This window comes from Dermacentor variabilis, chromosome 1 (genome assembly GCF_050947875.1).
Source record: "Dermacentor variabilis isolate Ectoservices chromosome 1, ASM5094787v1, whole genome shotgun sequence".
Lineage (NCBI taxonomy): Eukaryota > Metazoa > Arthropoda > Arachnida > Ixodida > Ixodidae > Dermacentor > Dermacentor variabilis.
Genome location: NC_134568.1, coordinates 206966443 through 206981705, shown reverse-complemented (window position 1 = coordinate 206981705; position 15263 = coordinate 206966443). Strand labels below are relative to the sequence as shown.

The window sequence follows — 15263 nt, the reverse complement described above, 5'->3', positions numbered from 1 at the left end:
ATTCCAACAGCATTCAATGCACTTGAATCATGCTAGTAGAGGCATTCTAAAAAGACTGCTGGCTACAGGACCAGAGTGCACCTGTGTTTTTCTGTGGTCCTGTAACCAGCCCTCTTTAGGTTGATATGACCTAACCCAACCTATTACTACCTATCTAACAGAGGCCTTGCTGCACACATTTTTTTTTCTTTTTGGACACACAGTGGCCATGACACCTGTATGGCATTAAGCCATGAAAAATGAAATGTTCAGCATGGAAGCACAAACATTGGAAGCGAAGTACATAGGAAACTTTGGGTTGCCGAGTCCTCCACTACGGCGTGCCTCATAATCAGAAAGTGGTTTTGGCACGTAAAACCCCATAATTTAATTTTTACATGGGCACCATCATGCTGACAGACTGATATACGCAAAACAATCGAAGCCTGACTGGATTGATAGCAGACCATATATTACATGGCCATGCTGTCGCTCAGGAATGGTGCATACATTGGTGATGTTGATGAGAAACTTCTCCACACTCGAGGAAATTGCAATGATCCATAGCATAAGCTGAAACACCCTGCATCAGCATCACCTATAGGAGACAACACGCAGGTAAGTAAACAAATTTCTTTTCGATGATTGAATACGTGCTGTTCACAAAGCAAGTTTACTACAATTCACAATTCAAATGGTTGGAGCAATGCTAGCAATGTTTGCAAGGTAAATGTGGATTGAGCTGCCAGTTTGCCACTGTAGCAGTGATGCACGATAACTACCAATATATGCTACTCAAAAATACCTATAACACACATTCTTGAGTTGCCGGAGTAGCAAGAGCATAGCGCAAATAAAAGCTGCGCATGTTGTTGCATTTCAACAGCAGAACGTGGAATCCCTGTTTAGTGTTTGGGCAGTAGAAGTTAATTTTTACGTTGTGCATGCCAAAACCATGACCTGGCTATGAGGCATGCCATAGTGGGGGCTCTGGGTCAATTCTGACCCCATGGGGTTTTTAGAGGAGAAGGAGTGGGGGAGGGAGCAGAAAAATTGGCCCAAAATTGTATTTTCAGTTTTCACATTTTTGCACTTCTAGGACCCTTATTTCCATAAGATCCATTCCATAAGATTTCTAATACCCTTGATTTCCAGTTTTTTTACAGTTTTGTCCAATGATGCCATATATGAAAAAACGCATGAGCAGAGGTCTGCTGTGGAGGCTGCTGTGAATTGTGCCCACACGTGTCACCAACATGTTGCCTGTTGCAATCTCCCAATTAGCAAGGCAGTTGCACCACACTTCGCTCTGTTTGCAATGTGCTGCGTGAGACATTGTCTGTGCCATCCAATATATCGCCAAAACACATAGAGCTGCACTGAAATTTCGCATTAGGGAGTATCGTAATCATCGGTGAATTTCTTTTTCCTTGATTTCTCAAATGACAATTTTGCAATTTTGGAGAGAGAAATAGCTCCTATTATATAAGCTATTGCAACAATTCTTTTTTTTTAACCTAAACGCTAAATGCATGGAGTACGTGCTAAGCACAATTTTAGTGTAATTTTTTTTAAAGAGTCATGTTTCACATGTCAAAATGGCATTTTCAGGCAACTTTTACCCGCCATGGATGCTCAGTGGCTATGGTGTTGGGCTGCTGAGCACGAGGTCGGGGGATCTAATCCCGGCCACAACGGCTGCATTTCGCTGGGGGCGAATTGCGAAAACACCTGTGTACTTAGATTTAGGTGCACGTTAAAGAACCCCAGGGGGTCGAAACCTCCGGAGTCCTCCACTACGGTGTGCCTTATAATCAGAAAGTGGTTTTGGCACGTAAAACCCCATAATTTAAAAATTTTCAGGCAACTTTGATGGACACTAACTCTAGTTCAATTGGACCTAGGACATTGATTTATGCCTTAGCATGCACCTTAGGCATTCTAGATTATTTCTGTATGCTAACCACTGTGTTTTTTCTAGATGCTAATTTTTCTCTAATCTAGAGAAACCAGTTTCTAAGCTATACCAGGAAATGTTTGCCCTAGGACAAAACGAACTACATTTTTGGAATCTGCACACCCAGATGCATAAGGTGTGCAAATTTGGTTATGCACAAATATGAAAGTTATCTTTAAAGTACACTTAAATCTAAGTACAAGAGCGTTTTTGCATTTCACCCCCATTGAAATGTGGCCGAGATCAAGCCCACATCCTTGCGCGTAACAGTGTAACCCCCCAGAGCCACTGAGCTACCACAGCAAGTTGGGCACTAGATTTTCGTGATGAGCAGTGGTTGGCAAGTGGGGAATTCAGCTTGAATTAACCGGCTTGTGCCTTTGTGTTCAAGTCGCCAAGAATTTTGCTCTGCTTTTGCTCTGTTCAAGTAGATACCGCTGTGATGGCACCCAAGATTAAGGTCAATTACAGGTCTGTTCAAATTATGCAAGCTGAAATTATTGGGATTCCATGGCAGCTAATAAGCTACAGTGAAATCCCAAGTGGAAGGCAGCAGTCACCAGTATACGTGTGGTGTCCTGCAGGATACTAAATCCTATGAACTTGCTATATTCTGGAGACATTTCCAAAACCACGTGTGTGAAGGCATGCCATTTTAGAGAAGATGTTTGCAGGCTTCACACGGGTTTGCCATATTTGGGATCAGTCTAGCTTGTAACTTATTATCTTGTCACCATTTCCAGAAAAGAAACAGTTGGTTAAGCGACTTGTAGATGTCATATGAACATAAAGATATCAAATGATACCGCTCCATCCCGAGAGCATGTAGCAATGTTCAGCAACTAAATATTACAATAAATGAAATAAGTATAATTACCTGTAAAAACTTGCAGAGTGAGTGCACAATATTTTACTACTACTGTACTAGCACCATATGCACCAACTTACAAGTGTGCATGGGGTATCATGGATGTTGACGCTTGGGGTCAACCAAGTGCCAATGCTAAAGAAGACAAAGTTGACATAATTGTGTGTGAAATAGGGTGAACATTTGAAATAGTGAATAATGAACATGAAAAAAAAAATCAACATTTAATCATTGAATCATTTGACCCACCAAATAGGTCAACCTCGCCTTTTTTCAGCATCGACACTTGGTTGACCCTTTGTTGTCGTTTTCTCTGTGGTTCTGTAATGGTACAACCTCGTCAGGAGTGTTTGGAAAGACTGTAGTATAGGGGGGGGGGGGGGAGGAGTGTGATGTTTGCTTCTAGAGCTTGGATTAGTCAAATTGAAGAGTTCCTCCAGTGAAAGTTTGGGATGATTTTTATTATCTTTTTGTCTGAGCTCCCAGCCCCGAACATCAACGGAAGTGCAGGTCGCGGCATGTCAATCTCGGCTGCTTGTCCCTCTGTACTTCAGTACGAGATGCATCCTCTTCAGGCTCTGTAGCTACAAATTTGATCTGTGCTTGTAGTGTGCTTTGTATTCAGTACATTCTAGAACTAGCCTTGTGCAGCCATGCCATCACAATTTTACGGTGTTTCCGCTGCTGCTGTTTGTATGGTTTGCAGTGGAGTATTGCAGGGTTCTGTGCTGGCTGGAATATACTCCTTATGTGCTCGTGCACATACAGACTCTCAACATCCTAGCACATTGGTTGCTAGCTATAAGGCTAGCATGCATACTTCTTTCCAGTGGAGACCACACTCCCATTTCACTTCTTGCTACCTCCACGGCTTTTCCTGCCTGATGTCCCTTTCTTACCAGCTAACTGGGATTCAGTCTGCACAACTGATCTGTTGTTTTCTTGAAACAGGAGGGAAGGGGATGCAGATTGTGAGCTTGGACTTTGTTCAGATGTAACCAGTGAGCTGGGCCTTGGGATTGAGGGTTCATCATCAACAGGACTCGGTGCAGCTGCAGTGCTTGGGAGTTCATCATCATCAGACAGCAGGAGTTCACTGACAGGCTGGAATGAAGAGCTTTCTTCAATGCCCAGGTCGAGGAGGCTTGGTGTATACTGCACTAACTCATTACCTGCATTAGAAGAAGGACAAGCCAAAGCCACAATTTTTTTTCTAGAAAATAAGCAAATAAAAAATGATTTCCGAGATTTTACATGTGGTTTTAAAGAAGCAACCACTCCTCTTAAGCATTTTAAAAATATTTATTGATACAGGAAATAATAAAGCTCTGCATTCTGGGGTTTGTAAATGTAAGTGTTTTAGTAACTTAACTGAAATGAAAGCGAAATCAAAAATATAACAAGGTTATGACTTGTGGTAGCATACAGTTTGTTTCATTTATACCTTTATTTTCATTCTTGTTGACACTTTGCCGAGATAGATGATACCAGCCAGGTTATTTTACCCAGGCTGTTATTCCAAACATCATTTGGCAGAGGTAAAACACTGGGGCCACTGAACAGGGGATGTAGGACGTTGCGCAACCTATCTTCTCTTGTCACTCTCTTTGACATGAGTTTCCTGTGCTGGGTATCATTAAGTCAATTGTTTGATTTGCATCTCCAAATAATGTGCAACAAGGTGTTGCCTTCAGTTGTCATGGCTTTCAGCACCAAGCTACATGTAAAAGTGAAAGACCAGTCAACAAAAAGCTCCACTTGTACAATATTTTCGCAGCAGAACCACTGTGGAATTTGGCAGCTTTGGCAATAAGCCTATTTGCACATTTCAAATGCACATCTCAAGGCTTAAGATCTGAAATAAAACTTGTGTTTTGTCCAGATGGTCAGGTGCACTTACCTGTTTTGTTAAGGGTGGACATGACGTCTGATACCAACATTTTCTATTGACTCTAGATACATGAAACCTTCAGGAAATAGTCAATCTTGTGTGCGCATAACAAATATGAATTAGCAGTATTTTTCTAAGCCAATAAAAAAGAGTTACAATTTTTTTTTTTTTTTTTTTAAATTTGGGATGCGACCTGCAGAATATTTGATATGTGCTGCACCAAGCAGGTATATTCCTGAATGTTCAAAGAGTGCAAGTTGTAATTCTAAATTTGCTACTTTACACAAATCGTGAGTTTTTGTTGGTGATTTCTACAAGATTTCAAAATGGTGCATTTTCCTAAAACACCATATCATAGTTTTCATGCACTTTCATTTGAGAGCCCAAACATAGTAGCCTGTCAGCTTGGTGATAAAGTCGCCAGTCAGATGGCCTTTACCAATCATGCACCTTCCGCTCTCCCCTTTGAGCTTTTGCACAAGGTTCTACAGTGCAGTCCCCACGTGTTTCTCTACATGGTTTGAATGGTCTTCTTTTTCCACCTGTATGATGCCATACACTATTGTTTAATTGATGGCGTTGCACGACCAGCTGTCACCATCACAAAGCATGGTGGTGTATATGAGGCTGTAAAGTGAAAAAGTGCAATGAAATCAAATTGCTGCCACTACCATCTGGCCAGCCTTAGACGAGGTGTTCTTTTGGCATGAATGCACTAATCTACAATCAGAATATTCAAAGCTATCTGGTTTTGGGCCACATTCACAGCTGACACAGAAATTTGACAGTACAACATAATCTAGCACATACCCAGGAATGTCACACTGACCACTCCTATATGAGAAGTATGTCCCCTAGTATGCCAACTTCCATCAAAAGACACTGCCATGTTCCCTGGATTATCAAAACTAAAGTCTTTATAAAGGTTCTTAACCACAGTGGCACAATTTTGTCAAATGTCCAGTACAGGCACTTGTTGCTGGATTCAGCTTTGTTTTTTCATTTCATTTCTTTTTTAATTTCTTTTTATTTCTACTCTTGCCATACAAATTATCAAACACTGACTGAACCCACAGCCAGAGGCTAGTGTGGGGTTCAGAAACAAAAATACACGATGGCAATGACACAGCACTTGTGTAAAATAGAAAGCCCAAAATCATGGCGAAAGACCAAAGTACAGTATACAATGAGGAGAAAATAATATAATATGCATTTTACAGCAGAATGAATAAAGATCTGTAATGAACAACACTGTACAACAAACACAAACCGCGAACAACTGTCACATAGATCAAATAAGGCTCAAGAAGTATGTTCTTAATGCTTTATTTGTTTCGTGGGACTGTTTTATTTCTGGGGGTAAAGCATTCCAAACCTTGGCTCCTGAAAACTGCACCAATCTTTCACTGTAGATGTTATTATTCGGTGGCAGATTAAAGTTACTATGTGAGAGATTTCTTGCGAGTCGAGAAGGAGAGCGAAACAGGGAGGCATCGAAAGGTTGGTTATATTTTACTATGTTGTTTACACACACCGCTATCTTTAAAGACCGGAAAAGATTGAAAGGAAGGATATTTAATAACTGGAAAATTGGTTTACTTGGTTCAGTATACTTGCTTTGTGTTATAATTCGGATAGCCCATTTTTGTAATCGCCGGATAGGATCAAGGTAAGTGTCGTATGTCAAACCCCATGATTCTACACAGTATGTTAAATGACTGTTAATAAGGGCAAAATAAAGGGTATGCAGTGTATGTGCGTTAAGACAATCACGGGCCTGTAATAAGGCATAACAGCCAGAAGCCAACTTCGAACAGACGGCGCTAATCTGATTTTTCCAGTGAAGATGTTCATCTAGAATGACACCAAGATACTTAAATGAGTGTGTTCGTTCGAGTGAGTGGTCGTTAATGAAAATGTTAATTTGGAAGCTGTCAATGACTTTTGCTCGTGAGCTAAATACCATATATTTGGTTTTGCTTGAATTAATCGTTGGCTTGTTGGTGAAAAAGCAGCTTGTAATTTTTTTCAATTCAGCGTTTTTCTTTGCTTCTAGATCCTCATGGTTGTCAGCTGTTACTATGATCGCAGTGTCATCAGCATACATTAATATATCACAGCAACTTAGGACCTTCGGCAAATCATTTAAGTATAACGAAAATAACATGGGCCCAAAACGGATCCTTGAGGAACCCCGGTCTGTAAATATTTAAGTGATGATATGGTGTTCTTGATAACTACAGCTTGTTGACGGTTTTCGATGTAACTGGAAAGTAAGCTGTAGACTTCACCGCAAAATCCATAGTGGTTTAATTTGTTGAGCATAATAGCGTGATTCACGGTATCAAACGCTTTCTTTAAATCAACAAATACAACAGTGGCCAGTATGTTTTCATGTAATGCTGTATTAATTAATTGAGTCAGGCTTAGGACTGCAGATGCCGTTGAATGATGTTTTCGAAATCCATGTTGCTGTTGACAGAGTAAATTATATTTTTCTAAGAATTTGCAAATATTGGGGATAGAATCTTTTCGTAAATATTATTAATAACACTTAGGACAGAAATGGGTCTGTAGCTTGACGGGTTGGATCGGTCTCCATCTTTGTATACCGGGACAACTTTGGCAATCTTTAGTGCAGAGGGGTACTTTGCACATTTTAATGAATGATTAAAAAGTTTGCATAAGATGGGTACCAAGATATCAGTGTTTTCCTTAGGTATGCATGGGTAAATTCCGTCCAGTCCGGCAGATTTATTGCCTGGTAAGCTGAGAATAATGGATGTAATTTCATCGGGTTCGATCTCAAACAATACAAAAGTATTGAGAACTGTATTGGATGCAGCATTTTGTTGTAATTCAGGGAGTTGAGCAGCCAATGACGGGCCGATATTGGTGAAAAAGGAATGAAATCTTTCTGTAGTATTGCGATCTATTTCTTCCGGGAGAACACGGCGCAAACTGGCTTTGCCAGCAACTTCATTTATTATTTTCCAGACCTTATGTGAATTGCCGGAAGCCTGTTCAACAAGACGTATGTAATATGCTTTTTTTCGTGCCCTCATCATCGACACGGATCTATTGCGCAGGTTCTTAAATTGGTTTAAATAGTAAACATTATCCTTGTGTTGCTTCCACTTACGGTACCATGAATCCTTCTCTTTTAGAACGGCGAGGATTGGCTCAGTCATCCAAGGGCATAGTGGTGCTTCGTAAGAGCGAACACTAATATTTCTGCTGCAGGTAGTAACCATTTGCGAAAGCGTGTCTATTAGGTTACTAAACTCTGTATCGGCGTCATCATGATATATTACACTGCAATGGCCAATAGATTTTCACGCAGTACGGCATAATCTATTTTAGATACATACTTCTTGCTCTCACGCTCTGGTTTTATATCAGTGTCAGCAGCAACAAAAAGTGGGAGGTGATCGGAGATGGGTTTGCTGTAAACCCCAGCGCGTATCCCAGTCGGTATATTTGTTAATGCATGATCAATAATAGATGAAGACAAGGTAGTTACACGTGTGGGTGTATTAATCATATTTCGGAAATTGTACAATGTTAACAGATTCACGTAGTCTTTGCGGCATTCAGCACTTGTATCAATGTTAAAATCGCCAACAATAATTATGTGTTCTGAGTGAGTAGTGAGCGTTTCAAGAATTCCTTCGAGTTTATCAAGGAAGGAGGAAAGGCACGAGTTTGGTGGACGGTAAATAACTCTAACAGTGAATGAATGGGGCAGTTTTATGAACAGTGTTTCTATGTCTGTATGACTGAGGGTGACTGGCGCCAAAGACGAGAAAGGTAGACCATTTCTGAGAAAAAAGGCAACACCACCACCGCGGTTTTTTGATTCTCTCGGATAAGATAGCATAACATAGCCAGGAAGCATAACTTTCTCATCTTTTTGCAGCCAGGTTTCTGTAAGTGCTACAATATCAAAAGATTGGGAATATCTTGTCAAGGAAGCCACTAGAAGAGAAGGTTCAGGTTCTTCCTCACACTGCGGATATTAGAGTAAAATATTGATGTGTCTTTGTCACTGCTTAACAGGTCATCTTCATCTATGGCCAAAGACATTGTAAGAGTATACAAGTACTAAAACACAAGAGCATTGGTAATCAAACAATTTTTCCCAGGTCATCTTCACAGGTTATGTGCATTACTCTCGAGCTTTCTGTTTTTCTCATCAAGATTTTGCCTTCAGACACCCATGCGAACTTCCAGCCTCTGTCACGCTTTATGCCAATAGCTTTGCCGAGCAAAACCCTTTTTTCTGGACACAAATGTTGACAAAAACGGGATCGTTCTCTGGGAAGCCAAGCATGGAAGTATTTAGCCTGTTCTTTTTCGACTTGACTTAAACTTCACACCTTGACTTAAACTTCACAATTGCATTGGAAGGTCCCTTCGACTTGGTTGGGACACGGTGTACAGCGTCAATTTCCTCAGGAGAAAGCTTAACTTGTAGGTAAGAAGTTATCTGTGTCATCATGCTACCGAGGTTCTCATTATCAGATTCAGGGATACCTTTCAATTCGATGTTATTCCTTCTGCTGCATTGCTTCAGTTCAACCAATTGTGTTTTTAGTTCCTTCACTTCGTTTGTCAGCTTCTTGTTTTCTTGCTGAATTTCCAGATTGTTCTTCTTTACTTCTGCGAGTTCAAGCCTCATCGTTTTAACTTCTGTTCTGTAGCCCTCAAAGGCAGTGTTTATGAAACCCATTGATTTCTTCACTGCTGCTATTTCAGTCTGTACAGCGTCACTAGATGAGTTCAACTTGTTTACGGTAACCTTAATTTCAGTCATGGCCTCCATAAATTTAGAAGTCATTTCTATCAGAACCTTAGTAACTTCTTTAATGCTTTTGGGAGCCTCGTCTGCGAGTGTCTTGGCAAAAATTGTCAAGTTGCGTAGCCTCGTCGTCCCCCATTTTAACAACTTTTCCACAACCGCATCACAGACAACAAGAGGTACCAGAGCAGTGCAGCAACTGTAAAATGCAAGGAAATAAACTCTCACACGAATGTGTGTGTGCCCACCTGCATAGGTGCAACAATACGGTTAGCAGTCGCACAGACGGCTGCCAGCACCGCTCTGATGTGTCCGTGGCTGTCGCTGGCTTATTTTATCGGGTTGCTTGAGGGGCGTCGAAAGTCTTCCGCGCAGGCGTGAATTTCCTGGTTGATTGCTTGCACAGATCACTCTGCGGCCACGCTCCGGAATGTATCGTTGGTGCTGCGTTGGGTAAGATGGTCCTGCGCCGCTCGATGGAACCGCGTCAAAATGCCTGCATAGGTGCAACAATACGGTTAGCAGTCACACAGACGGCTGCCAGCACCGCTGTGATGTGTCCGTGGCTGTCGCTGGCTTCTTTTATCGGGTTGCTTGAGGGGCGTCGAAAGTCTTCCGCGCAGGCACAAATTTCCTGGTTGATTGCTTGCACAGATCACTCTGCGGCCACGCTCCAGAATGTATCGTTGGTGCTGCGTTGGGTAAGATGGTCCTGCGCCGCTCGATGGAACCGCGTCAAAATGCCTGCATAGGTGCAACAATACGGTTAGCAGTCGCACAGACGGCTGCCAGCACCGCTCTGATTCCGTCATGATGTGCGCCGTGTTCTCCCGCCGTGTTGAAGGTAGTGCTGAAAGGTCTCATTGTGAAGGCCTCTGTGGAAAACACCCATAGCAGCAAAAATGTTGTTCAGCACCGTCTGTCCATTTCCCGTACTCTGTTTAGCACGTGCCAAACGAATCTTGATCTCGAACGAATTGCAGTTGCTAGTGGCACTAACAACTCGTCATGAACTCCATTTTGAGCAAAGTTTACTACAGTTTCTGCAGTGCACCTTTAGTTTTATGGCTAATTGGATCCTCACAGCTCCACAACACGCTTGGCAAGCAGCGATTCCAGTAAAGTGCTCACCACTCACCATATTGAAGTCGACGATAGTGTATATTGTGATCGATGCACTTTCATTACAGCACTCACTTGTGAAAAAATTTACCTTGCACTCTGTCACCGAGACCAAGGAGAATTCCACTGCTTTTTGCTGTGCTTGCCACTCGATATCTGTTTGCCATCATCAGGAATGTTTCGTCTATCGCTGCACAGTCCGTCTTATTACATATGCTGGTAGTGGAGGGCGCCATCACAGTTGCTGCCACACTTTCTCCATATGCAAGGTCGTTTACTACACAACTGCGGTCTGCAGTCTTAATCACTAGTGGTTGCGATGTTTTATTGCACTCTGGTTGAGTATCACTGCTGTCAGCCGCTTTCCACACTGCCGTTGCCTACTGTCACGATCACTGGCTGCCCATGTGTAGCGCCACTGTTCTGTGGAGTCCTCCTATCAGCTGCTTCACCGAGGTCAGCAGATGTCACTGCTGATAACTGCAACTCTGGCCGATCTTATGTTTGGCGTATTCGCGAAAGAGCAAAGGTTGGGGTCATTGTGATATCTACATCAAACAAACTTCCACCAAAGGCCGGGGTCATTGTGATAGCGACATCAAACAAAATTTCACTAAGTCAATGTGGACACTGAGATGCTGAGAGATTCGGCATTACTACCAGAACCACAGCATTGGTTCATTGGGACATTACCCATTTCCCAGCTAGTGATCTAGGGAAGCCAGGGGTTTTTTAAGAGACATCTTCAGTGTGGAGTGTGCTCTCCCAGAACAATGTAGTCTGCTCTGACATGTAGCTCATTCTATGAGAACGATGTACTGGACTTTGTGCTCTGGCCCAGGCAAGTGTCTTATGCCTTTTCCTGTAGATAAGTTTGCCCTTTTTCTCCAATGTGAATAAACCGCGCTATATTCTAAACCTCCTGACCTTGTACTCGTCACCAAGTTAGCAACTCCAAGAAAGGCACGGATGACGGTGTGGTCCCTCTTAGCCTTTGTGTGATACCCCGGTAGTATACGCCAGCTACCCTTTTTGAGATGCACCAGCAGCATAGGCTAGAGAGCAACCCTCAGTTGCTCTCTAGCCTACTCCGCGACTCCGAGACTCGCCAGACTCCGAGACCATAGCACCCCCTAATCCAACAACTCGTAAGCGGTGGTGAGAGTGATCTCAAAAACCTTGGGACGTGGTGACTGACTAGTATTCCGATGAAGTTGGAGGCGACTTGTGAATGACCACCTCTTGCAAACGACTGTATATGGCGGAGAAGGACTCGTGACATGGTGCTGCTTCTGTGGGTAAGCATTTGGTTTTGGCTGTATGATTTACCAGGCTTCAATTTCTCTGCATTAATAGCTTTGAATAGCTGGGGATCATTTATATGTATTCTGATTTGCGTGGGTATCGCAACAGGTATTGTGCGACAGCAGAGCCGAAGCATAAAGCAGTGATCATGGTCATATTGAGTTTGAAGAGAGTTAACCTGTTGTGGTTATGTGATGAGCTTGAGGTAGATGTAGAAGAGGAGTTAACAGAAGCTGATTTGTAAAATCATTTTACAAAGCGACAATGATTTGAAAATCATCGAACATCTTGGTAACAGAATTCTAAGTAGAAGGCAGGAACAGGAATAAATTAGGCAAGAACAGGAAAGAAAACGAGACAGGAACAGGAAAGAATATTGCAGGAGAAATGCAGGCTGGAAGAAAGGGAAGCAAGGAGGCAGTTAGTAGCAGCACTGGACAAAAATATTGAATGGTTGGAGCAGGCAATTGAACAAAAACAACAGGATCTTGAGAAATCTGTAGGCAGAATGCAGCGAAAGTGAGAGGAAGTAACTAGCATGTTTTTGTCGCGAGCTGGAAAGAGTAGTAACTGTGAGGTTAGCAGCACATTCATCGGTGAACTTAAAGCATTAGCTGCTAACAATGCCGTAGTGGCAACAGAGGCCGTTGAAGGCCATAGTGAGCGCGATGAGGTGCTGTGCCAACAGATCACTTCAGACGGTGAGGCCAGATGTGAACAAATTGGCACAGTCAACGAAGTTCAGAGTACTGCTGACCCGACAGACATGAGCACCCATGTCAAGATAAAGGCAGAGTCAGATCGGCGTGCCGAAGCACTTTGTAAGCTGAACAATGCAGTTGTGGGCAGTTCGCAGGAGCGCGAGCTGTGTAGCTGAAAAGAAAACAGCTGCATTGTTCAAGGATCAATGAAGCTGACTGCCAGTCCAGGTTGCCAAAACAGGTATGATTTAGGTAAGATTCATGCACACTGTGTGGGTGAGACAGCGGTCAAAACCGATTACCTGTGTGCCATTGTACAGCGTGAGCTGGATAACACAGTAGAGGGAAATTCGCAGGGGTGCGAGTTGCATAGCTCAAGTAAAGACTGCTGTACTGTTTCAGAGTCAGTTAAGCTGTCCACCTGTTGAGGTTGCCAAGAGAGAGATGATTTAGGTACAAATCACTCAGACTGTGCGGGTAAGACAGTGATCCCGGCCAACGAGATGTGTAACGGTTAACATGAGGTGCGAGCAAATGGCTCAAAAGTGAGCTCGAGGAAGAAGATTCAGGTAAAGCAGCTTTGTAAAGATTGGAATATGACAGAGAGTGTGACACAGCGTAAGAAAGTGAAAGGTGTCAAACAGCATGAGTGGGGCGCAAAAGAGAGAAAGGTGCAGTCGTTGTTGACGACGTTTTCAAATCAAGCACCGTTGAGCCACCAGACAAAATGTGAGAAGCACATTCTGAATGAATGCAGACAAAGGGCATGGGATAATTATGTTCCCCATCATTCTCTTCGGGGTGTAGCATGCATTGCGAAGGAGTGCAAGGTGGCAACATGAGACGAGGTGGTTGGGACACGCAATGTGGTCAGATGCAGTCATGATGAAAGCACATTGCCAGGACGCAATTTGGCAGGGGACTGTAACGCATGGAAAGAGCTGATAGAATGCCAGGCCTTTTGTTGTTCCTGGATAGCCAGAATAGCTTGGGTCCAGAATAGCCAGAATAGCCAGAAATATGGGTCCGTCGTAAGATAATCAGAACGAAAGACAAAAAGACAGGTTCCATAGAAACAAATGTTTTGTATTGTTTGAGCTTTCTTTTTTCTTAGTGTTTGAGAAGTTTTGCAATTTGAAACTAGAGTTTATTTCAATAAGTAAGTTATGAGCTTTGTTTAGGTTTTCGTTTGAGATGCCCTGCAGTTTGAAAGATGTGTTTCGTGTAAAGCTTTAGTTTCGTGAAGTGTTCGTTAATGAGTAGCTAGGCTTTCTTTTTAGTGAATGACTTAAGGTTATTTGTTAAAGGCCTATAGCAATGGGCATGTGTATTAGTTAACCTTTGTTAGAAGTGTTTTCAAAGTTTTTTTTTAAGGTTAAGTGCATTGGTTTTCAATGAGTGCATAATTTGCACTGAAAAGCATTGGTACTGTTCCATTATTGTGTGTCCTGTGCAGACGGAAGGAAACGAAATGCCTTTGGTGCAGTTATACGCATACCTTTGCTCTCGTGCAGCGCGACAGTCGGATTTTGTTATACTGAAAGGAAAGTGCGCGCTCGCTTTGTCAGCACAAAATTTTGGGGTTCAACTTTTCAGTTCCCACTTGAGCAGCTTAAATTAAAATTTCGGTATCAAACCTAGTGGGTTTAACAGCTGATTCCAGGCGTTTGCACGCTGTGTGGTACTGTGTTGCCAGGATCGACTCTTCCGTGCCACTTGTTGTGGGATGGTTCAAAGCATTCCGAGCTTGTAGTTGTTACAGAAAATCAAGCCATCTTCTTGGTCACCAGCCATTCCCATCCTGCCCAGTGGTTGTAAGCGCTGGCCAGTCGAGATTTTCTGGGCTGCGGAGGAGCTTTTATGTTTGGCGCATTTGCCGAAGCGCGGAGATTGGGGTCATTGTGATATCGACTCCAAACAAAATTTCACTGAGTCAACATGGATACCGAGATGCTGATAGATTCGGCATTACTACAAGAAGGCGAGTCTTTCAGTGACAGCAAATTGGTAGACTTCGGCGTGGGAACGAGATGGTGAAGAGTTTCCCAGAACTTAAGTGAAAGATGCCAGGACCTCGAGAAGCTTTACCTTCTGGCGAGCTTGGGTCATTGACCTCTTCCAGTTTGCCAGTGAAACACTGGGTCTGGTGTGCTGGCTTTCCCCTATCCAGGTTCAGCTTGGGGGCTGCGCATGTGCTTTGTGTCAACCTTCTCCTCCTTGAAGGCAGTATGCTGTGCCGGTACGAACCACTGGACTGGTTGATTCCCTAGCGAGTGATCTAGGGAAGATGGAGAGTTTTTAAGAGACATCCTCAGTGTGGAGTGTGCTCTCCCAGAACGATGTAGTCTGCTCTGACATGTAGCTCATGCTACGAGAAAGATGCAGTGCACTCCATGCTCCAGCCAGTGCGAGTATCTTATGCCTTTTACTATAAATAAGTTTGCGCTGTTTCCCCCATGTGAATAAACCCCCTGGTTCATTCCTCTAAGCTCTGTAGCTCATACTCATCAAAAGGTTAGCAACGCTTGTCGTCAAAGCTCAGACGACGACGTGGGCACACTTAGTGTCCGTGTGACGCCCCACTAGCGTAGGCCAGCTACCCTTTCGAGACGCACCAGTTGCATAGGCTCTTAGAGAGT

General features: G+C 43.0%; 1 protein-coding gene across 7 annotated transcripts in view; it reads right to left on the bottom strand.

Moving 5' to 3' along the window:
• Positions 1-3244: 3244 nt before the first annotated feature.
• Positions 3245-15263, bottom strand: part of LOC142591373 (heat shock factor protein 1-like) — a 170120-nt gene continuing 158101 nt past the window's right edge. For all 7 annotated transcript variants that reach the window (XM_075703710.1, XM_075703737.1, XM_075703702.1 and 4 more), the window contains one exon: positions 3245-3976. In XM_075703710.1, the coding sequence (XP_075559825.1) occupies positions 3654-3976 (323 nt within the window). In that variant the 3' untranslated portion in view covers positions 3245-3653. The remainder of the gene's footprint in view (positions 3977-15263) is intronic.